Source organism: Pongo pygmaeus, chromosome 20 (genome assembly GCF_028885625.2).
Source record: "Pongo pygmaeus isolate AG05252 chromosome 20, NHGRI_mPonPyg2-v2.0_pri, whole genome shotgun sequence".
NCBI classification, from domain to species: Eukaryota; Metazoa; Chordata; class Mammalia; order Primates; family Hominidae; genus Pongo; species Pongo pygmaeus.
Genome location: NC_072393.2, coordinates 15,471,411 through 15,496,127, shown reverse-complemented (window position 1 = coordinate 15,496,127; position 24,717 = coordinate 15,471,411). Strand labels below are relative to the sequence as shown.

The 24,717-nt window shown below is 45.8% G+C and overlaps 1 protein-coding gene across 1 annotated transcript; it reads right to left on the bottom strand.

The window, feature by feature from the left end:
• LOC129019778 (olfactory receptor 1I1) lies at positions 1–1,065 on the bottom strand. The gene has a single exon (XM_054463045.1). The coding sequence runs from the start codon at positions 1,063–1,065 to the stop codon at positions 1–3; it is 1,065 nt and encodes a 354-aa protein (XP_054319020.1).
• Between the last annotated feature and the right edge of the window lie 23,652 nt (positions 1,066–24,717).

The following is a 24,717-nucleotide window of genomic DNA, read 5'->3' as shown; positions in this document are numbered from 1 at the left end:
TTATTCCGTGTCCGTGTTCCCAGCTAGACTCTGAACTCCTCCAGGGTAGGGGATGGGATGCATCTCTGTGTCCCTAGCACCCAACAGTGATCCTGGAACATGATAAACATCCAATAACTGTTCTGGCCTAGGACAGGGGACGGCCACTTTGCCGATGAGCTTCCCCAGGGCTGCCTTCATGTCCTTGTTCCGTAGGCTGTAGATAAAGGGGTTGAGCATGGGGATGACCACCCCACACATTAGGGCAGCTGCCTTGTCCTTCTGGGAGGAGCTGGAGGATGTGGGCTGTAAGTACACAGCAAAGATGGTCCCATAGAACAGTGACACCCCAGTGAGGTGTGAGCCACAGGTGGAGAAGGCTTTCCACTTGCCCCGAGTAGAAGGGATCTCAAAGACTGTCCAGAAAATGCGGATGTATGTGAGGAGGATGCAGGAGAGTGGGCTGGTGCCCATGACAATGCCAAAAGCAAAGATCACCAGCTCGTTGGTGTGCGTATCTGAGCAGGAGAGCTTCAGCAGGGGCATGAGGTCACAGAAGTGTGAGATTCCAGAGCCGGCACAGAAGGTCAGCTGAGCCATGAGGCAGGTGTGTATGAGAGACTGGAGGTTGGTGATCACCCATGATGCCCCCAGCAGCAGCCCACAGACACGGGGGCACATGAGAACCAAGTAACGCAGCGGGTGGACAACGGCCACGAAGCGGTCGATGGCCATTACTGCCAGGAGAGAGCTGTCCATGGTCCCAAACAGGTGGAAGGCATACATCCGGGTGAGGCAGCCCGCAAAGGGGATGGCTCTGCTGTGAGTCTGGATGTTCGCTAGCATCTTGGGGACGGTGGTGGAGGATAATAGGATGTCAACGAGTGAGAGGTTGAAGAGGAAGAAGTACATGGGTGTGTGGAGGTGGGAGTCCGTGATGATGGCCAGGATAATGAGGGCATTTCCAATGATGGTGACCAGGTATGTGGAGAGGAACATTGTGAAGAGGAGGGTCTGATGCTCTGGCTTTTCTGAGAGTCCCTGGAGGAAGAATTCTGAGATTTTGGTTTGGTTTTCTGGTTCCATGTATGCTCTGTGACTAGTGGGCACAAAAAGGGAGAAAAACCACACAGAGCCAGGGGTCAGAGATGCCATTCTGGTCCCAGCTTCCCACGGAAACCTATACTGTTCTGTGAAAATTCCATCAAATCCATCAAATTCCTTTGTGTTCAGTTATCCTCAAGCCATCTTCAGTGGGCTTCTGTTGCTCCTCAAGCCAAGTCATTCATGCCTGAGACAGTCAGGGTCTCAAGGATCTAACGGAGTCGCTCATAGTCAACTTGGATGTTCTCTATAAACACTTTTGCTTCCTTCAGTGGAGCAAAGCTTCATAGAAAACAAAACCAAGTGGCCTACGCCTGTAATCCTAGCACTTTGGGAGGCTGAGGTGGGCAGATTGCTTGAGGTCAGGAGTTCGAGACCAGCCTGGCCAACATGGTGAATCCCCATCTCTACTAAAAATACAAAAAAATTAGTCAGGCATGGTGGTGGGCGCCTGTAATCCCAGCTACTCTAGAGGCTGAGGCAGGTGAATAGCTTGAACCCAGGAGGCAAAGTTTGCAGTGAGCCGAGATTGTGTCACTGCACTCTAGCCTGGGCTATAGAGCAAGATTCTGTCTCAAACAAAAAACAAAAAATAAAAATAAATAAAAGAAAATCATCAGAATCAAACCTCAACAAAAACTCTATACAGTAAAGGGAACCTGACCATCTTCTGTTTTTCCTTCTCTTCCCTTCCTGTGTTCTCTCCCTGTTTTCTTTTTCCTTTTTCTTTTTTTGAGACAGAGTCTTGCTCTGTCACCCAGGCTGGAGTTCAGTGGCACGATCTCAGCTCACTGCAACCTCTGCCTCCCGGGTTCAAGTGATTCTCGTGCCTCAGCCTCCCAAGTAGCAGGGATTACAGGCACGCACCACCATGCCCAGCTAATTTTTTTATTTTTAGTATAGACGGGGTTTCACCATGTTGGCCAGGCTGGTCTCAACTCCTGACCTCGAGTGATCTACCCGCCTTGGACTCCCAAGGTGCTGGGATTACAGGCATGAGGCACGGTGCCTGGCCATCTCCCTCTTTTCTTTCCTCCCTCCCACCCTCCTTCCCCTTCATCCTTTCACCAACAAGATGTAATTTTTAACATCAGTTTTGTGTTAAAAACCGATGAATGGATAAAGAAAATGTGGTAGGAATATACAATGGAATACTATTTATTCAGCCATGGAAAAAAGAGGAAATTCTATCATTTGCAACCATATAGATGAAGCTGAAGGACATTCTGCTACGTGAAATAGCCAGGTACAGAAAGACAGATACCACATGGTCTCACTTATATGTGGAATTTAAAATGGCCAATCTCATAGAAGCAGAGTAGAATGGTGGTTACCAGGGGCTGGGGGAGGGAGGTGGGTGTTAGGGAGCTATTGATCAAAGAATACAAAATTTCAATTAGATGGGAGGCATAAATTCAAGAGATCTATTGTACAGCATAGCGACTATAGTTAATAACAATGCATTGTATACTAGAGAAACTCAGAGTCAATTTTATGTTCTCACCACCAAGAAATGATAGGTACAGATGTTCTGAGGCTGATAATGGGGTCATACATTGAAAATGTCATAAGTCAGGCCTGGCGTGGTGGGTCATGCTTGTAATCCCAGCACTTTGGGAGGCTGAGGCAGGGGGATCACCTGAGGTCAGGAGTTTGAGAGGTCAGCCTGGCCAACATGGTGAAACCCCGTCTCTACTGAAAATACAAAATTAGCTAGGCGTTGTGGTACATGCCTGTAATCCCAGCTACTTGGGAGGCTGAGGCAGGAGAATCGCTTGAACCCGGGAGGCAGAGGTTGCAGTGGGCTGACATTGAGCCACTGTACTCCAGCCTTGGCAACAAGAGCGAAACTCTGTCTAAAAAAAAAAAAAAAAAAAAAAATATATATATATATATATATATGTCGAAAATGCATTGAACATACCTAACCTACCAAACATCACAGCTTAGCCTAGCCCAGCTTAAATGTGCTCAGAACACTTACATTAGCCTACAGTTAGGCAAAATCATCTAGTACAAGATCTATTTAATTTAATTTAATTTATTTTGAGACAGGGTCTCACTCTGTCACCCAGGCTGCAGTGCGGTGGCACAATCACGGCTCACTGCAGCCTATACCTTCTGAGTTCAGGTGTTCCTCCCACCTCAGCCTTCCTAGTAGCTGGGACAGGTGTTTTTATTTTGCCCTCAGCAATAATGATATCTGTAAAGGGTAAACCTTCTTAGGAGCCAGTTTCTTTCTTTTTTTTCCCCAGCTATTGGCTGCTCAGCATGATTTTTATTTTATTTAATTTTAAAATTTTATTTTAAGTTCCAGGTTACATGTGCGGGACATGCAGGTTTGTTACATAGGTAAACGTGTGCCATAGTGGTTTGCTGCACCCATCAAGCCATCACCTCGGTATTAAGCCCAGCATGCATTAGCTATTTATCCTGATGAGGAGCCAGTTTCTTTCTTTCTTTTTTTTTTTTTGGTTTTTGAGGTGGAGTCTCACTCTGTCACCCAGGCTGGAGTGCAGTGGCGCGATCTTGGCTCACTGCAACCTCCGCCTCCTGGGTTCAAGCGATTCTCCTGCCTCAGCCTCCTGAGTAGCTGGGATGACAGGCGAGCACCACCACGCATGGCTAATTTTTGTATTTTTAGTAGAGGTGGGGTTTCACCATATTGGCCAGACTGGTCTTGAACTCCTGACCTCATCATCTGCCCGGCTTGACCTCTCAAAGTGCTGGGATTACAGGCGTGAGCCACCGTGGCCAGCCAGGAGCCAGTTCCTTAATGCATAGGTCTTACAATAACTCCCACAGGGAGACTGTGTTAGCTACAATTTACAGTGAGCAGACTGGGGCTGAGCGAGCTGCCAGGGGCACTCAGCTTGCAAGTGCCTTATCTTGCCTTTGAATTTAGATTTATTTTCACTCTCTCATACTCCATTGCCTCCCTAAGAATGGCCACTCTCACCTCTTTATGAGGCATTTCGAAGCTAAATTCTGTGCTGTGAACACGTGCAAGGGAAAAATATTCAATTACAAGCATTTACACGTTTCTTTTTGAGACACAGTCTCACTCTGTCACCCAGGCTAGAGTACAGTGGCACAATCTCAGCTCACTGCAACATCCATCTCCTGGGTTCAAGCGATTCTCGTGCTTCAGCCACCCGAATAGCTGGGATTACAGGTGCACGTCACCACGCCTGATTAATTTTTGTATTTTTAGTAGAGGCGGGGTTTCGCCTCTACTAAGCCTGTTGGCCAGGCTGGTCTTGAACTCCTGACCCCATGATCCGCCCGCCTTGGCCTCCCAAAGTGCTGAGATTACAGGTGTGAGCCACCGCGCCCAGCCGATGAAAGGGGTTTTTAAGGAAGGTTAGCAGCATAATCTCCTTGGTAACCCCAAGAGGCCTTCAGCAAAGCCCTATGTTACTTTTTGAGGCTTTTTAGCGTTGGATTTGAGGTTTTTACAATGCAATGCTTGGTTTTCTCTAGGCTGGATACAATACTGTGATTCCCTTCCTGGCAACGTATTTGTTAACAGTCCTCAGTTTTTGACTTGGGTTGCATAGAGCAGCGGTTCTCAACCTCAAGCATGCTTCAGGGTCACCTGGACGGCTTGTTAAAACACAAAAAGTGGGCCGGGCATGGTGGCCCACACCTGTAATCCCAGCACTTTGGGAGACTGAAGTGGGAGGATTGCTTGAGGCCAGGAGTTCAAGACCAGCCTGGCCAACAAAGTGAGGCCACCCCCCGCCGATCCCGCCCTGGATCTACAAAAAATAAAACAATTTGCTGGGCATGGTGGCATGCATCTGTAGTCCCAGCTACTCAGAAGGCTGAGGTGGGAGGATCCCTTGATTCCAGGAGTTCGAGACCAACCTGGGCAACATAGTGAGACCCCCATCTCTACAAAATAAAAAATTAGCTGGGCATGGTGGCACACACCTGTTAGTCCCAGCTACCTGGGGGGCCAAGATAGGAGGATCTCTTGAGCCCAGGAGTGCAAGACCATTCTGGGCAACATAGGAAGATCCCTGCCTCTACAAAAATAAAATTAGCCAGGCATGGTGGTATGTGTCTGTTATTCCAGGTACTCGGGAGGCTGAGGTGGGAGGATCACTTGAGCTTGGGAGGTCGAGGCTGCGATGAGCTATGATAATGCCACTGCACTCCAGGCTGGGCAACAGAGCGAGACCCTGTCTCAAAAACAGAAAGAACAAACAAACAAAACAATCCCCCCTGCCCCCCCGCTCCCGCTCCCAAAATCATCGTACACAAAAAGCTAAGCCCTTTCCCTGAAGTGTCTGGTGTAAGAACCAGCACTTCTAGACAGTTTCGAGAGGATGCTGGTGCTTCTAGCCCAGGGACCACACTTGGGGAGCTGCTGCATTGGAGAAACTTGTTTCTCAAGACCTCTCCTATCTGTGCAGGTGTCCTGCAGCTGCAGACCCTCAGTGCTTTTCCTCCACTTGTCCTGCCACAGAGGGTCTGCCGTCTGCGTGCTTTGTCCACTCAGAGAGTCTAGACTTGGTCTCAGTCTCTTCTCTGTCTCTCGGCATCCAGGAAGGAGAGAGATTTCTCTCCCACAACCCTCCACCCCCACCCCCAGCTCAATCCCTTCCCCATCCCTCACCTGCTCACCAGGATGGCATCACCAAGGGGAGGGTCCTGGGAAGCCTCCTTCTCCACCAACTGCTAGAGGATCCCGAGGTCAGCACTAAACCCCTAGGAAGGGCATGGGGGCTACTCACCTGTGATCACTAGGGTTAACCTGATGTCTATGGGAAGGATTCATATGTGTACCGCGCCCCCCCGCCGACTCTGCAGGTGAGTGGGGGAGCCAGGGGAACAGCAGGGTATTTATAATCTGGGGACTCTAGGAGACTTCATCCCCATAGCTCCTTGTTAAGGAAGCGGATGCTAATTATTTTGTTTCTCCTCTGCCACATGTGACCTGCTCTTTTGGAGATGGGTGTGCTTTGGGATCATGGAGTGGGTAAGAAGAGGAAACAGCGACTAGGGATTCACTCTCACTAGGACATCTCCCTATGGTCTCCTTCCAGCTCAGACTGAGCTTCATGGAAGCTCCCAGGCAGAGAGGTCTGGGGGGTCCCAGACCCCAGTAGGGCACTCAGATGCCTGAATCTGAGAGGTCCTTTCATTCGTTGCATTATGGAAGAAACTGGTTCGTTAAGGAAAGCTCCAGAAGAGTATCAATCAATCAATCAATAGACATTAAATAAATTTATCAAACTTTTTTTTTTTGAGATGGAGTGTCACTGTTTCACCCAGGCTGGAGTGCAGTGGAGCAATCTCGGTCCACTGCAACCTCCACCTCCTGGGTTCTAGCAATTCTCCCTCCTCAGCCTCTCGAGTAGCTGGAATTACAGGTGCCCACCACCATGCCCAGCTAGTCTTTGTATTTTTAGTAGAGACAGGGTTTCACTATGTTGGACAGGCTGGTCTCAAACTCCTGACCTCAAGTGATGTGTCTACCTCGGCCTCCCAAAGTGCTCAGATTACAGGCGTGAGCCACTGCGCCCGGCCTATCAAACACTTCTTGATCACCTGCTGTGGGTCAGGTGTTCTGCTTGGCACTGGAGTTGGACATGGTGGCTCATGCCTATAATCCTAGCTACTTGGGAGGCCAAGGTTGGAGAATCCCTTGAGCCTAGAAGTTTGAGACCAGCTTGGGCAGCACAGCGAGACCATATATCTACAAAAAATTTTTTAAAATTAGCCAGGATTGGTGGCACATGCCCTTGGTCCCAGTTGCACAGGAGGCTGAGGCGGGAGGATCACTTGAGCCCCAGAGGTCGAGGCTGCAGTGAGCTGTGATTGCACCACTGCATTCCAACCTGGGCAACGGAGTAAGACCCTGTCTCTTAAAAAAAATCCTTCGTATCAGCCACACAGAACGTGTGTAGGATACTTGTTGAAATTCTCCTAGGGGCTTTAGTAAATATTAGAATTACTTTCCCTAATAATATTGGCTGTTGGACTGTTGGCTCTTGGACTGTAACTCTGTGGGGAGGTCAGCTTCAAAGCAAGAACAAGGCAGACCAACTTCACGTTGGACATATGGGGATATGAGTAGATGCCAATCCTACTGTCATTATTTTTTAAAAATTAAAGTTATTTTCAGAGGCTGATTATGGTGGCTCACACCTGTAATCCTAGCACTTTGGGAGGCTGAGGCAGGTGGATCAATTTAGCTCAGGAGTTTGAGACCAGCCTGGCCAACATGGCGAAACCCTGTCTCTACTAAAAATACACAATTAGCTGGGCGTGCCTATAATCTCAGCTACTCAGGAGGCTGAGGTGGGAGGATCCCTTGAGCCTGGGAGGTGAAGTTTGCAGCAAGCCGAGATCACGCCACTGCACTCCAGTCTGGGTGACAGAGTGAGACCTTGTCTCAAAAAAAAAAAAAAAAAAAAAAAAAAAAAATCAATCTGAGCCCAAAGGTTGGGGAAAAACCCAGCTAAAAAGTCCACAAGGTGGCCAGACATGGTGGCTCACGCCTGTAATCCCAGCACTTTGGGAGGCTGAGGTAGGCGGATCACTTGAGGTTAGGAGTTTGAGACCAGCCTGGGCAACATGGTGAAATCCAGTCTCTACTAAAAGTACAAAAATTAGCTGGGCGTGGTGGGTGGGCATCTGTAATCCTAGCTACTTGGGAGGCTGAGGCAGGAGAATCGCTTGAACCCGGGAGGTGAAGATTGCAGTGAGCCGAGATTGCGCCACTGCACTCCAGCCTGGGTGACAGAGCAAGACTCCATCTCAAAAAAAAAAAAAAAAAGTCCCACAGGGTGAACAAACTTTTGCCACTGTCCGTGGTTCTGAAAAAAAGGTATTTTGCCCAAAGCCATGGTAGGTAGGACATTGGTGTCTCCCATCCGAACTCTCCTGGGAATTCCAAAACCAGTTATAGAAGGAAGAGTGAAGAGACAAGGAGGAATAAAAGATATATTCAGGAAGGAAAAAGTCTTTCTTTTTGATATGACTCTATAGAAAATGTTATCAAAGATAACATCTCCCCCCCCCCGCCGGGAAACTGGTATGAGGCGGGGCCAGTTATACACTCCCAGAGTCCAGTTTTCCAGTCATGTTGGTTTGGAGTCCAATGCTGATTGTTCTGGGAAAATCTTAGAGTCTTTGTGTGGCAACGAGTCTGGTACCAGGAAACTATCAATGAACATTGGGATGGAGGAAGAAGGGGGTGGTCTACTTCATTCTGTCCTCTCTAGGAGTGAGGTCCAGATTTCTTCTCTCAGCATCTTGGGCTTCAGCCACTCTCCACCCATTTTTCCAAGCACAAATGCTTTTTTTAAAATCCAACACCTAAAAGGTTTTTATATAGTCCCTGATTTTCTTCCTTGATTAGAATCTAGGAGAGATGGGGATTCCTGTATTCTTGCAGGGTCAAGGGCTGCTGATGTGGCAGTGGTCAAGTAGAATGGACAGTCTTTTAAATTTTTATATTTATTTAGTTATTTATTATTTTACTTTAAGTTCTGGGATACATGTGCTGAACGTGCAGGTTTGTTACATAAGTATACATGTGCCATGGTTGTTTGCTGCACCTATCAACCCATCATCTAGGTTTTAAGCCCTGTGTGCATTAGATATTTGTCCTAATGCTCTTCCTCCCCTTGCCCCCCACCACCTGACAGGCCCCCCCGCAGTGTGTGATGTTCCCCTCCCTGTGTCCATGTGTTCTCATTGTTCAACTCCCACTTATGAGTGAGAACATGCGGTGTTTGGTTTTCTGTTCCTGTGTTAGTTTGCTGAGAATGATGGTTTCCAGCTTCATCCATGTCCCTGCAAAGGACATGAACTCATTCTTTTTTATGGCTGGATAGTATTCCATGGTGTGTATGTGCCACATTTTCTTTATCCAGTCTATCACTGATGGGCATTTGGGTTGGTTCTAAGTCTTTGCTATTGTGAATAGTGCTGCAATAAACATACGTGTGCATGTGTCTTTAGGGCAGAATAAATAGCAGAATCCTATTTATTTATTTTTTGATAGAGTTTTTTCAAAATATCATTATGTTTTTATGTTCCAGGGTACATGTGCAGGATGTGCAGGTTTGTTACACAGGTAAATGTGTACCATGGTGGTTTGCTGTACCCATCAACCCATCACCTAGGTATTGAGCCCAGCATACATTAGCTCTTTTCCTTAATGCTCTCCCCACCCTGCTCTCCCCCAACAGGCCCCAGTGAGTGTTCTTCCCCTCCCTGTGTCCATGTGTTCTCATTGTTCAGCCCTCACTTATAAGTGAGAACATGTGGTGTTTGGTTTATTTATTTTTGAGACAGGGTCTTGCTCTGTCACCCAGGCTGTGAGTGCCATCATAGCTCACTACAGCCTTGAACTCCTGAGCTCAAGTGATCCTCCCACCTCAGCCTCCCAAGTAGCTAGGACTACAGGTGTGTGCCACCATGCCAGGCTAATTAAAATTTTTTTTGGTAGAAATGAGGTCTTGCTACGTTGTCCAGGCTGGTCTAGACCTCCTGTCTCAGCCTCCCACATTGCTGGGATTACAGGCATGAGCCACTGTGCCCAGGGGAACTGATAGTCTTGATTTGGGTTCAAAACAGGCTCTAATCATAAAGCACTTGGGCGCAGATGGTTTATTTGGCCCCAGAAGTGGGGAAAGTGAAGTAGGAAATAAAGTACATTAATAAACACATTATATTTTGTTTGTAGGAAACAGGGCTCCATCCTGCTGGTGGAACTCTCTGGGGTATCACATAGACCGCACCTTTAGAATTATTCCATTGAGGGAAGAGGTATGTGGATATTTACCATTGACTCCTTTATTTGTTGAGGGTGCTACCTGGGGGTGTTAAATCCCCTGCTGAGCACACTCCCACGGTGCTGGAGAAGATGTCCAGACAGCAAAGACAGAAGCAGCGGGGCTTCCACCAGCACATGTGAAATTGCCCCCTGCTGCTGTAAGGTGAAATCAGAGGTGAGCCAAGGGGCTATGGGTTGAGGCATCTTCAGCATCTGCTCGGGGACCTGCTCTTAGGTGAGGAAAAGAGTGAGGTTTATTTATTTATTTATTTTTGCTCTGTCTCCCAGGCTGGAGTGCAGAGGTGCGATCTCCGCTCACTGCAACCTCCACTTCCCAGGTTCAAGCAAGCCTCCTGTCTCAGCCTCTTGAGTAGCCGGGATTACAGGTGCGTGCTAATTTTTAATTTTTGTATTTTTAGTAGGGACGGGGTTTCACCATGTTGGCCGGGCTGGTCTTGAACTCCTGACCTCAAGTGATCCACCCACCTCGGCCTCCCAAAGTGCTGGGATTACAGGCATGAGCCACTGCGCCCGGCCTCATTGTGGTTTGATTTGCATTTCCCTGATGATTAGTGATGTGCATTTTTTCCATATATCTCTTGGTCTTTTGCATGTCATTGGATAAATTTCTATTCAAATTTTTAATCGATTTTGCAATCGAGTTGTTTCTTGGCTGTGGAGTTGTAGGAGTTTATTTTATATTTTGGTTATTAACCCTTTATCATTTATATGGTTTGCAAAGGGTGGGTGTTTCCTCCTCTCTCTTCCCATCCTCATTTCAATTAGGCTTCTTTTAGGAACATCCTTTCCATTTCAAACCTCTCTAATTGGGTACTATATTATTTTCTTAGGTCTTCTGTAATAAAATAACATGAGCTAGGGCAGGGGTCCCAACACCGAGGCCATGGACTGGTACTGGTCTGTGGCCTGTTAGGGACTGGGCCACACAGCAGGAGGTGAGCAGTGGGGCAGGCAAACAAACCTTCATCTGTATTTATTTATTTATTTATTTTTGAGATGGAGTCTCACTCTGTCACCCAGGCTGGAGTGCAATGGTGCTATCTCAGCTTACCGCAACCTCTGCCTCCTGGGTTTAAGTGATTCTCCTGCTTCAGCCTCCTGAGTAGCTGAGATTACAGGTGCCCACCACCATGACCAGCTAATTTTTGTATTTTTAATAGAGACGGGGTTTCACCGTATTAGTCAGACTGGTCTCCAACTCCTGACCTCAGGCGATCTGCCCGCCTCGGCCTCCCAAAGTGCGGGTATTACAGGTGTGAGCCCCTGTGCCCGGCCTGTATTGCCTATTTCAAGATAGCTAGAAAATGGAGGATCTTGAATGTAACTACCACAAAGAAATGATAAAGATTTGGGTGATGGACATGCTCACTATCCTGATTTGATCACTATGCAATGTACATATGTATTGAGACTTCACAGGTACCCATAAATGTGTACAATTATTATGTGCTGATTATAAACAGAATTAAAAAATGCATTTAGTGTATGCTAAGTATACAGTAGCAGCACATTCACTCATCACTCTCTCGCTAGCTCACTCAGGGCAGCTTCCAGTGCTGCAAGCCTGGTAAGCGCTCTATATAGATATATCATTTTTTGTTTTATATCTTATGCTTACTGTTTTTTTTTTTTTTTTTTTTTTTTTTTAGACGGAATCTCACTCTGTTGCCCAGGCTGGAGTGCAGTGGCGCGATCTCGGCTCACTGCAACCTCTGCCTCACGGGTTCAAGTGATTCTCCTGCCTCAGCCTCCCAAGTAGTTGGGACTACAGATGTGTGCCACCATGCCCAGCTAATTTTTGTATTTTTAGTAGAGATGAGGTTTCACCATATTGGTCAGGCTAATCTTGAACTCTTGACCTCATGATCCACCCGCCTCGGCCTCCCAAAGTGTTGGGATTACAGGCGTGAGCCACCGCGCCAGGCCTACTGTACCTTTTCTATGTTTAGATACACAAATGCTTACTGTTGTGTTACAGTTGCCTACAGTATTCAGCACAGTAGCATGCTGTACAGGTTTATAGTCTAGGAGGAATAGACTAGAACATATAGCCCTGGTGTGTAGTAGGCTATGCCATTTAGGTTTATGTAAGCTCACTTTAGGTTACTGGCACTATGATGAAATTGCCTAATGAAGCATTTCTCAGAAAGAATCCCTGTCATTAAGTGACACATGACTGTATATGTTTCTCTGAAACCTACTTATTTATCCATTTTTTAAAAAACTTGGCAGCACGTACGTCATGGAATTCCTCCAGGCGGGTAGATAGATATCTAACTCATTATTTTTAATAGCTACCTGATGGCTCATGATAGGAGTGTACTCTGATTATCCAACCCTTCCACCTTTGAGAGCACACAGGTTATTTACAGTTTGTTTTTTGTTGCTACTACAAATAATCCCTTGATAAATATCATTCTATAGGGTGGATTCCCAGTGTGGAATTTCAACTAGGTATTGTTCTAGTAACTTCCCAAAAATGCAAAAATAAATCACATTCCCACGAACAACACACAGGTGTGCCCTTTTCAACACACAGTTGCAAGCACTGGGTTTCATTGCATTATTATTTTTTGAATGATCGCCAGTCTGATGAGTGAAAACTAGTAAGTCATCGTTACTCTCATTTTCATATATATATATATTTTATACTTTAAGTTCTAGGGTATTCATTTCCCTGACTGATAGTGAAGTTGACCTCTTTTTCTTTTTCTTTTTCTTTTTATCTTTTAACTTCACTAGCAGGAAAGACCTCTTTTCATTATTTTATTTTATTTTTATTTTATTTTATTTTATTTTCAGACAGAGTCTCACTCTGTCACCTAGGCTGGAGTGCAGTGGTGCGATTTTGGCTCACTGCAACCTCTACCTCCCAGGTTCAAGAGATTTTCCTGCCTCAGCCTCCTGAGTAGCTGGGATTACAGGCACGTACCACTAGGCCCTGGCTAATTTTTGTATTTTCAGTAGAGACAGGGTTTCTCCATGTTGGCCAGGCTGGTCTTGAACATCTGACCTCAAGTGAGCCACCCGCCTCAGCCTCCCAAAGTGCTGGGATTACAGGCGTGAGCCACCGGGTCTGGCCTGTTCATTTCATTTTTTTAAAGAGCTTGTCTCCCGTGGCTGCCCATTTCAAAGATTATTTGCATATTTGGACACATTTAGGTTATTTGTGTCTTATTTGCAGGAGATCTTTATATTTTATGTGTATTGACCTTTCAGTTGTAACAACTGTTATCTGACCCAGGACTTGTACAAAATATCATTAACCCTGACACATCTGCATGCTTGAATTGGTCTCTAGACCCCAGTACTTCAACCTTTGCTGCCTACTGGAATCACTGGGGCAGCTAGGGTTGATATTGTTGAAGCCTGGTGGCAGGGTCCAACTCCCCAAGATTTAGTTTTCAATGGTTTGGGACACGAAAATCAGGATATTTTTATCGTAGTAAGATTCACATAATATAAAAGTCATCATTTAAACTGTTTTAAAGTGTACAATTCAGTGGCATTTAGTACATTCACAAGGTTGTACAAACCCACCTCTATCTAGTTCTAGAACACTTTCATCTCCTTAAAAGGAGACCCCATCCCCGTGAGCAGTCACTCCCCATTCCCACTCCCTAGCCCATGGCTACCTCTAACCTACTTTCTATGTCTGTGGATTTATCTATTCTGGACGCTTCATGTAAATGGAATTATGCACTATGAGGCCCTCTTTGTCTGGCTTCTTTCACTCAGCATCATGCTTTCTTTTCTCTTTTCTTTTCTTTTTCTTTTTTGAGACTGGGTCTTTCTCTGTTGCCCAGGCTTGAGTGCAGTGGTGTGATCATGGCTCACTGCAACCTCCACTTCCAGGCAGCAAGTAATCCTCCCACCTCAGCCTCCGAAGTAGCTGGGACTAAGATGCACACCATCACGCCAGGCTAATTTTTGCCTGTTTTGTAGCGACGTGGTTTCGTCATGTTGCCCAGGCTGGTCTTGAACTCCTGAGCTCAAGTGATCCTCCTGCCTCAGCCTCCCAAAATGCTAGGATTACAGGCATGAGCCACTGAGCCGGGCCTGTTTTCAATGTTTATCCACATTGTAGCATGAATCGGTACTGCATTCTAATGTTTTTGTTTCTGTTTTTGTTTTTGTTTTTTGAGACAGAGTCCTGCTGTGTCGCCCAGGGTGGAGGGCAGTGGCGCGATCTTGGCTCACTGCAACCTCCACCTCCCAGGTTCAAGTGATTCTCTTGCCTCAGCCTCCCAAATAGCTGGGATTACAGGCACACACCACCATGCCCGGCTAATTTTTGTATTTTTTAGTAGAGAAAGGGTTTTGTCATGTTGGCCAGGCTTGTCTTGAACTCCTGACCTCAGGTGATCTGCCTGCTTCAACCTCCCAAAGTGTGGGACTACAGGCATGAGCCACCACACCTGGCTGGTACTGCATTTTTTTTATGGATGCATAATATTCTGGTGTATGCATATGCCACATTTTCTTTATCCATTCATCTGTTGGTGGACATTTGAATTGTTTCCACTGTTTGGCTGTCTTGAATAATGCTGCAATGAACTTTTGAGTACAAGCTTTTCTTTGAACACCTGTTTTCAATTCTTTTGGTTGTATTCCTTGGAGCAAAGTGGTTGGATCATATGCTAATTTTATGTTTAGCTCATCGGGGAACTGCCAAGCTGTTTTCCATAACAGCCACACTATTTTACATTTCTGTGACATCAGGAGGTTTTTTTAAATTTTTTATTTTATTTTAATTTTTGAATTGGGTTCTTATTCTGTTGCCTAGACTACTGGAGTGCAGTGGCACAATCATATCTCACTGCAGCCTTGAACTCCTGGGCTGAAGTGATCCTCCTGCCTCAGCCTCCCAAGTAGCTGGGATAGCAGGTGTGAGCCATCACACCTAGCTAATGTTTAAATTTTTTGTAGAGATGGGATCTGCTGATGTTGCCAAGGCTGGTCCTTTCTGCCCTCCCCTCCCCTCCCTTCCCCTCCCCTTCCTCCCTCCCTCCCTCCCTTCCTTCCTTCCTTCCTTCCTTCCTTCCTTCATTCCTTCCCTCTTGACAGGGTTTTACTCTGTCCCCCAAGCTGGAGTGCAGTGGCCTGATAATATTTCACTGCAGCCTCAAACTCCTGGGCCCAAGGGATACTCTCACCTCAGCCTCCTGAGTACCTGGGACTATAGGTGTGCACCACCACTTTTGGCTTACATTTATTTATTAAGCCAGAGGCTACTCAGGTGACTTTTGACGATTTGCCAAGTCTTGTTCATTGAACAGATACTGTGGGTCAGGGAAATCTTATTAAGATTTCATAGCAAGTCCTTTGTCCTAAGGAGATACGGCAGCTCTGGATTTACTTAGCATCCAATCAATAATCTTATCAAGAAATAAACTTATTTCCCAGTCCCAGGGTGAGTCTTGGGGATGCTTTGATTTATTTTCTCCTCATTTTTGGTTCTAGAGGAATTTTCTGGTTTGGAATTTGATCCCATCTTGACAGCCTCTTCTCCAACTCAGAGCAAGAAAGACTCAGTTTTGAAACTCAGAATGATGAGTTCAGGGGGTTCAAGTTCATCCCATGTTTTGCCAAGGACCTTATCATCCAAATATCATTCATTGGTGTGACTATCCTGGTCACCCCTGTCTTTGAACTTGGACTTCCACCAGGAGTCATTTGGCAACATCAAGGAAAAATCCTGCTGTTGGCGGTGCCTTTGTGGCACCAATTGAGGCCATCCCAATTAGTTAGATGCCTCCTGCTTGAGGACACATGTGCGTTGTCATTTAGTTCTGCAGAGGCTCTGATCTTTCATCACTGTCACCTAATTTAAAAAATCACTGCCAGTAGGATTTTACAGAGGATAAAAAGGTGCTTAGTGTACTATGTGTGGGGCTTCTTTTTTTTCCTTCAACTTTTATTTTAAGTTCTGGGGTACACGTGCAGGATGTGTAGGTTTGTTACACAGGTAAGCAGGTGCCATGGTGGTTTGCTACACAGATCATCCCATCGCCTACATATTAAGCCCAGCATCCATTAGCTATTCTTCCTGATGCTCTCCCTCCTGCAACCCCCCTGACAGGCTCTAGTGTGTGCTGCTCCCCCACCAATTTGTTCATGTGTTCTCATCATTCAGCTCCTACATATAAGTGAGAACATGCAGTGTTTGGTTTTCTGTTCCTGCGTTAGTTTGCTGAGGATAATGGCTTCCAGCTCCATCCATGTCCTACAAAGGACATGATCTTGTTCTTTTTTATGGCTGCGTAGTATTCCGGGGTGTATATGTATCACATTTTCTTTATCCAATCTATCACTGATGGGCATTTGGTTGATTCCATGTCTTTGCTATCGTGAATAGTGCTGCAATGAAAACAATGCATGCATGTATCTATAATAGAAAGACTTATATTCCTCTGGATATATACCCAGTAATGGAATTGCTGGGGCAAGTGGTATCTCTGCTGCTAGGTTCTGAGGACTCGCCACATTGTCTTCCACAATGGTTGAACTAATTTACACTCCTGGTGTGGGGTTTCTTCCTTGGGCTTGAGAGAGAGAGAGAGAAGCTAAACAGTTTTGAGTGTCTCCCGTTTACATGGCATGAGTCTGCATCAGGAAATTGCTACTGTGGTTCAGTGACCTATAGTCTTGGATTAAGATATTAGTCTTTTTTGGGAACATTGATCAAGGATACAAGAAAAATGGGCTGCTTAAGCAACAGTGAATCTCTTTGTGGGATTTTACAACCAGAGCCTTATTTGGATGCTCTTAGAGAAGCTCATTCCAGTGTTACTCAATTTTCAAGTAGTAACAATTTGATCTCATGGCCACTGATTTACCTTCTTCATTTATTTTAATCTATTTATTTATATATTTTTTTGAGATGGAGTCTTGCTTTGTTTCCCAGGCTGGAGTATAGTGGTGTGATCTCAGCTTACAGCAACTTCCGCCTCCTGGGTTTAAGCGATTCTCCTGTCTCAACCTCCTGAGTAGTTGGGACTACAGGTGTCTGCCACCACGCCTGGCTAATTTTTGTATTTTTAGTAGAGATGGGGTTTCACCATCTTGGCCAGTCTGTTCTTGAACTCCGGATCTCGTGATCCACTCACCTTGGCCTCCCGAAGTGCTGGGATTACAGTCATGAGCCAGCGCACTCGGCCTACCTTCTTTATTTATTTTTATTCTCATTGGAGTATGATCAGGGAATATTTATGGCCTATAAGGATGACTAACCCCAGGGAGAAACCATAAAGTTCCAATGGGATATATTCAAAATCTAAAAATAGTAACTAAAGACAATTTAACTTAGAAATGATGAGTAGAAGAAAACTGTAATTTTTTTTTTTCTGAGACAGGATCTCACTTTGTCCCCCAGGCTGAAATGTGGTGGTATAATCACAGCTCACTGCAGCCACGACTCCCAGGCTCAAGAGACCCTCCCGCCTCAGCCTCCCGAGTAGATGATACCACAGGTGCACACCACCACCCAGCAAAATTTTTGCATTTTTTTTTTTTGCAGAGATGGGAGTCTCACTATATTGCCCAGGCTGGTTTCAAACTCCTGGCCTCAAGCAATCCACCCGCCTCGGCCTCCCAAAGTTGTCGGATTACAAGTGTGTGCCACTGCACCCAGCTGAAAGCAATAAAATTCTATACAGAATACACTGATTATACTTTATTATTATTTAGACATAGGGTTTCTCTCTGTCACCCAGGCTGGATCATAGTGGTGCCATAATAGCTCACTGCAGCCTCGACCTCCTGGGCTCAAGGAATCCTCTTGCCTCAGCACCCTCTGAATATCTGGGACCACAGGCACAAGCCACCATATGGGGCTAATTCTTAAATTTTTTGTAGAAATGGGGTTTCAGTATGTTGCCCAGGCTGGTCTCAAACCCCTGGCCTCAAACCGTCCTCCAGCATCGGCCTCCCAAAGCTCCAGGATTACAGGCGTGTGCTACTGTGCCTGGCCCTGCCTGGGTAAATCTTATGTGACCTGCCTGAGTCTCAGTCATCTTATCAATAAAATGGAGTGACAATACTTGTACTGCAGAGTTAGAGGAATTAGAGATAACATGCGTAAAATGCCTGGTGCATATAATGTACTCAGTAAATAGAATTCATTACTACTATTTATTCCCACTCAAGAAAAGCTCTATTACATGTTAATTCACAGATTAGCATAATAATCTGAAGGAAGCACACAATTTGGATTTAGTCCTTGGTTCAAATTTCAGCTCTGTCACTTCCCAACCATGAAATATTAAGCAAGCAGGTCCACTCCTCTGCAATTTGTTTCGTTGTGTATTTCTTTATTTCTTTCATTTAAGACAGAGTCTCACTCTGTCGCCCAGGCTGGAGTTCAGTGGTGCGATCTCGGCTCACTGCAACCTCCACCTCCCGGGTTCAAGTGACTCTCCTGCCGCAGACCCCCGAGTAGCTGGGATTACAGGCGTGTGCCGCCTTACCCAGCCGATTTTTGTATTTTTAGTAGAGACGGGGTTTCACCATGTTGTCCATGCTAGTCTCGAACCCCTGACCTCAGGTGATATGCTGGCCTCGGCCTCTCAAAGTGCTGGGATTACAGGCATGGGCCACTGCGCCCAGCCTCATTGTATTTAAAACAGGGTTGGTCATGCCTACTTTATGGGGTTGTGGTGAGGGTTAAATGAAAATAATTAACATATGGAATGTGCTTAGGTCAGCTCCTGGCACAAAGTATTTAAGATGTAGTAACACTATTATTATCCTGGAAGTGGAACTCTCTGAATCTCCATCTACAATTAAGTTTAGACTTAAATATCAGTGATATTACTGAAGTTCTGACTTATTCATATTACTTCCCCATGCAAAGTCTAGACCAGGGACCCCCAGCCTTTTTGGCACCAGGGACTGGTTTCAATTTTTCCAGAGACCAAGAGTTGGGAGTTATGGTTTCAGGATGAGTCAAGCACATGACATTTGTTGTGCAGTCTGTCTCTATTATTATTACATTGTATATATAATGAAATAATGATACAACTCACCATCACGTAGAAGCAGTGGCAGCCCTGAGCTTGTTTTCCTGGAACAAGACGGTCCCATCTGGGGGTGTTGGGAGACAGTGATAGATCATCAGGCATTAGATTCTCATAAGGAGCATACAACCTAGATCCTGCACATGCACAGTTCACAGTAGGGTTCATGTTCCTATGAGAATCTGATGCTGCTGCGGATCTGACAGAAGGCAGAGCTCAGGCGGTAATGTGAGCCATGGGGAGTGGCTGCAAATACAGATGAAGCTTTGCTCATTCGTCTGCTGCTCACCTCCTGCTGTGCAGCCTCGTTCCTAACAGTCCACAGACTAGTACTAGTCTTTGGCCCACGAGTTGGGGACCGCTGCCTTAAAAACACCCAGGTTTTGATTGTTTACATCTTTATTTTATTTTATTATTTTTTTGAGACAGAGTCTCGCTTTGTCACCCAGGCTAGAGTGCAGTGGCACGACCTCGGCTCACTGCAACTTCCGCCTCCTGGGTTCAAGGGATTCTCCTGCCTCAGCCTCCTGAATAGCTGGGATTACAGACACCATGCCTGGCTAATTTCTTTTTTTTTTGTATTTTTAGTAGAGACAGGTTTTCACCATGTTGGTCAGGCTGGTCTGGAACTCTTGACCTGAGGTCATCTGCCCGCCTTGGCCTCCCGAAGTGCTGGGATTACAGGCATGAGCCACCATGTCCAGATGTTTACATCTTTATTCTAAAACCTCAGAGTTTCTCTCCTAAACACTTTCAGACCAGACTATGTTTTGTAGTAAAAATAGTCTGTGGAGTAAATTTCTATTGACATACAATTCAATCCAGGAGAAAATATAATAATCAGTTATTTTTTCCTAAATAAGGCATAATAAGTTATTATTATCATGATACTAAAGTATTGTGAGTACATTTTATATCATCAGAAAAGGGATGGTGGCCGGGAGCAGTGGCTCATACCTATAATCCCAGAGCTTTGGGAGGCTGAGGCAAAGGCAAGAGGACCGCTTGAAGCCAGGAATTGGAGACCAGCTTGGGCTATAAGCAAGACTTTGTCTCTACTAATTTTTTTTTTCTTTTGAGACAGTCTCACTCTGTCACCCAGGTTGGAGTGCAATGGCGCGATCTCAGCTCACTGCAACTCCACCTCCCAGGTTCAAATGATTCTTGTACCTCAGCCTCCCGAGTAGCTGCGATTACAGGCATGCACCACCATGCCCGGCTAATTTTTTATTTTTAGTAGAGATGGGGTTTCATCAGTTCGCCAGGCTGGCCTCGAACTCCTGACCTCAAGTGATCTTCCCACCTCAGCCTCCCAAAGTGCTAGGATTACAGGAGTGAGCCACCACGCCTGGCCTCTACTATTTTTTTTTTTTTTTTTTTTTGAGACGGAGTCTCTCTCTGTTGTCCAGGCTGGAGTGCAGTGCCGTAATCTCGGCTCACTGCAAGCTCTGCCTCCCAGGTTCATGCCATTCTCCTGCCTCAGCCACCCGAGTAGCTGGGACTACAGGTGCCTGCCACCACGCCCGGCTAATTTTTTTTGTATTTTTAGTAAAGACGGGGTTTCACTGTGTTAGCCAGGATGGTCACGATCTTCTGACCTTGTGATCCGCCTGCCTTGGCCTCCCAAAGTGCTGTGATTACAGGTGTGAGCCACTGCACCCAGCCTTTTTTTTTTTTTTTTTTTGTTTAAGTTAGCTGGGATTGGTGGCACATGCCTATAGTCCCAGCTACTTGGGAGTCTGAGGTAGGAGGATCACTTGAGCCCAGGAGGTCAAGGCTGCAGTGAGCTATGATCGAGCCACAGCACTCCAGCCTGGATGACAAAATGAGACCTTATCTCAAAAAAGTAATAAAAATAAGAAAAGAAAGTACTCAGGCAGTGGTTCCTCACCCAGGCTTCCCATAGCATCATCTAGAGGAGTTTTCAAATATATTGTTGCCTGGAATTTATTTTAGACTTCTTGAATGAGAATTTCTGTGCTCAGGAGTGTGACTATGATGTATACCCAGGATCAAGAACCACAGTGCTTGAACTACCAAATGATCCAGCAATCCCACCACTGGATATCTCCCCAAAGGAAAAGAAATCATTATTTCAAAAAGACACCTACACTTGTCTGCGTATTGCAGCACTATTCACAATAGCAAAGATGTGGAATTAACCTGTGTCCATCAGTGGATGACTGGATAAAGAAAATGTGGTGTATATACACAAGGGAATACTATTCAACCATAAAAAAGAATGAAATTATGTTGTCTGCAGAAACAAGGATGGAACTGGAGGCTGTTATTTTAAGTGAGACAAGTCAGACACAGCAAGACAAAAACTGCATGTTCTCACTCGTAACTGGGAGCTGAACAATGTATATGGAAGCAGAGCTTGGAATGATGGACAATGGCATCTCAGAGGGGTGGGGAGGGGGTGGGTGATGGGAGGTTGTTTGGTGGATCCAATGTGCATTGCTTTAGTGAGGGACACACTGCAGGTCTGATTTCTCCACAGTGCAATATATCAATGTGGCTAAATTGCACTTGTACCCAATGAATATATACACTTTTTTTTTTTTTTTTTTGAGATGCAGTCTCACTCTGTCATCCAGGCTGGAGTGCAGTGGCTCCATCTCAGCTGACTGCAACCTCTGGCTCCCAGGTTCAAGTGATTCTCCTGCCTCAGACCCTCAAGTAGCTGGGATTACTACAGGTGTGCACCACCACGTCTGGCTATTTTTTTTTTTTTTTTTTTAATGAGACAGAGTCTCACTCTGTCGCCCAGGCTGGAGTTCAGTGGCCTGATCCCGGTTCACTGCAAGCCCCGACTCCCGGGTTCATGCCATTCTCCTGCCTCAGCCTCCCGAGTAACTGGGACTACAGGCGCCCACCACCACGCCCGGATAATTTTTTTGTATTTTTAGTAGAGACGGGGTTTCACCGTGTTAGCCAGGGTGGTCTTGATTTCCTGACCTCCTGATCCGCTCACCTTGGCCTCCCAAAGTGCTGGGATTACAGGCGTGAGCCACCGCGCCTGGCCTTTTTTTGTATTTTTTAAGTAGAGACAGAGTTTCACCACGTTGGCCAGGCTGATCTCAAACTCCTGACCTCAGGTGATCCGCTCACCTTCGCCTCCCAAAGTGCTGGGATTACAGGCGTGAGACACTGTGCCTGGCCATAAATTTTTGAAAATTAGAAAAAGAAATACAGTGCTAAGGAGTTCTTTGCCTACCGTGGACTCAGAATACCTTCTTGACTATCAATATTTGTCAGGAGTCACCGAGGCTCAGCTTCCATACCCTTCCCTTTAGGCTTTATAGAGTACGAAGAAGGTGAGATAAATCCTAGCGCTTTGTCTTTATTTTTTATTTTTATAGATGCAGGGAGTGCAAGTGTAGTTTTGTGACTGGGATATATTGCATGGGTGTGAAGTGTGGGCTTTTAGTGTAACCATCACTGGAATAGTGAACATCGTACCCAGTGGGTAGTTTTTCAACGCTCATCCCTCTCCTTCCACCCCCTTTCCCTTCCGTATGGCCATGTGTATCCATTTTTTTTTTTTTTTTAAGACAGCGTACTTCTCTGCCACCAGGCTGGAGTGCAGTGGTGTGATCTCAGCTCATTGCAACCTCCACCTCCCAGGCTCAAGTGATCCTCCCAGCTCAGCCTCTCAAGTAGCTGGGACTACAGGTGCCCACCACCACACCCAGCTAATTTTTGTATTTTTTGTAGAGATGGGGTTTTGCCATATTGCCCAGGCTGGTCTCAAACTCCTGAGCTCAAGAAATCTGCCTGCCTCAGCCTCCCAAAGTGCTGGGATTACAGGTGTGAGCCACCGTGCCCGGCCTGTACCCATTCTTTAGCTCCCACTTATAAGTGAGAACATGTGGTAAAACATGGCACTTTAGCTCTGTGATGTCCTGATGACTGCCAGGCTGACTGCTGCCCCATGGCGGGCCGCCTCCCAGATTTGGAAAGTCAGGCTCTTTCCTAACAGCTAGAGCAGGATCTGTCGCACCTCCACACTGGCCTCACGTTCCTCCCTCTCCATCATCTTTGTCCCTGATTCACCGTGGCTCAGAGGTTTGCTGCAGAGTCTCTATCTCTGTCTTGGGTGTAAAGCTCGATTCATCTTGGTGCCCCTTTTAGGAAACCAGATATGGGAAGAGCTGTAGGCACAGATAGGACTGGCCTGAGTCACTTTTGGGTTTGCAGCTTTGAACAGAAACACTCATCTCTTGCAGCTTCTGTCTTTTCCCTGAAGACTGAGATAGCGAGGTGCTATAGAAATAAGATATAAGATATAAGATAATGATATCTTCTGTGCAGAGTCAGCAGGGTTATCTTAAACATGAAGTTAAAAGCAAGGTGTATGTGAAGAACCTAGCACGATGTGGGATGGATCCATGGTAATACTGGGGCTCAGAAACTGATGCCCCAGAACATGGCACTTTGACATACTGCACTGGAGAAGCAGCTTCAATATCTCTCTGACCTCCCGCTCCATCTCTCAATCCTGTTATCTTCCAAAGCACAGAATTAAGTTGTTTTCTGAAGTTCCTTATCTGTCTCAAGTCTGGACCCGCCAAAGAAAACAATTACCCTGAGTTCTTTTCTTTTCTCCTTTCCTTTCCTTTCTTTTCGTTTCCTTTTTCTTTTCCTTTCTATACTTTTCTTTTCTCTTTTCTTTTGTGGCAAGGTCTTATGCTGTCACCCAGGCTGGAGTGCAGTGGTGAGATTTCGGCTCACTGCAATCTCTACTTTCCAGGTTCAAGTGATTCTCCTGCCTCAGCCTCCCGAGTAGCTGAGATTACAGGTGCCTGCTGCCACGCCCAGCTAATTTTTGTATTTTTGGTAGAGATGGGGTTTCACCATGGTGCCAGGCTGGTCTCGAACTCCTGAGCTCAAGCGATCTGCGCGCCTCAGCCTCCCAAAGTGCTGGCATTACAGGTGTGAGCCACCATGCCAGGCCAACCCCCCTTAACCTAGACATTTCTTTCTATTTGTTACCGGAAAGGGGTCCCAATTCAGACCCCAAGAGAGGGTTCTTGGATCTTGCGCAGGAAAGAATTTTGGCGAATCCAAAAAGTGAAAGCAAGTTTATTAAGAAAGTAAAGGAATAAAGAATGGCCACTCCATAGACAGAGCAGCAGCTTGGGCTGCTCAACTGATAATACTTAAGTTATTTCTTGATTATATGCTAAACAAAGGGTGGATTATTCATGAGTTTGGAAAGGGGCAGGCAATTCACAGAACTGAAGGCTCCTCCCCATTGGACCATATAAGGTAACTCAGACCATATAAGGTAACTTCCTGACGTTGCCATGGCATTTGTAAACTGTCATGGTACTGGTGGGAGTGTCTTTTAGCAGCTAATGCATTATAATTAGTGTATAATGAGCAGTGAGGATGAACAGAGGTCACTTTTCTCACCATCTTGGTTTTGGTGGGTTTTGGCAGGCTTCTTTACCACATCCTTTTATCAGCAAGGTCTTTGTGACCTGTACCTTGTGCTGATCTTCTATCTCATCGTGTGACTGAGAATGCCTTAACCTCCTGGGAATGCAGCCCAGTAGGTCTCAGCCTTGATTTACCCAGCCGTTATTCAAGATGGAGTTGCTCTTGTTCAAATGCCTCTGACCTTCTGACTTCAAGTCTTCAGAGCAAGCTTAACTCTTTCAACCAATTGCTAATCAGAAAAATGTTTGAATCCACCTATGACCTATAAGCTCCTTCACTGCTTCAAGATATCATGCCTTTTTGGGTGAAACCAACATATAATTTCTATGTATTAATTTATAGCTTTGCCTG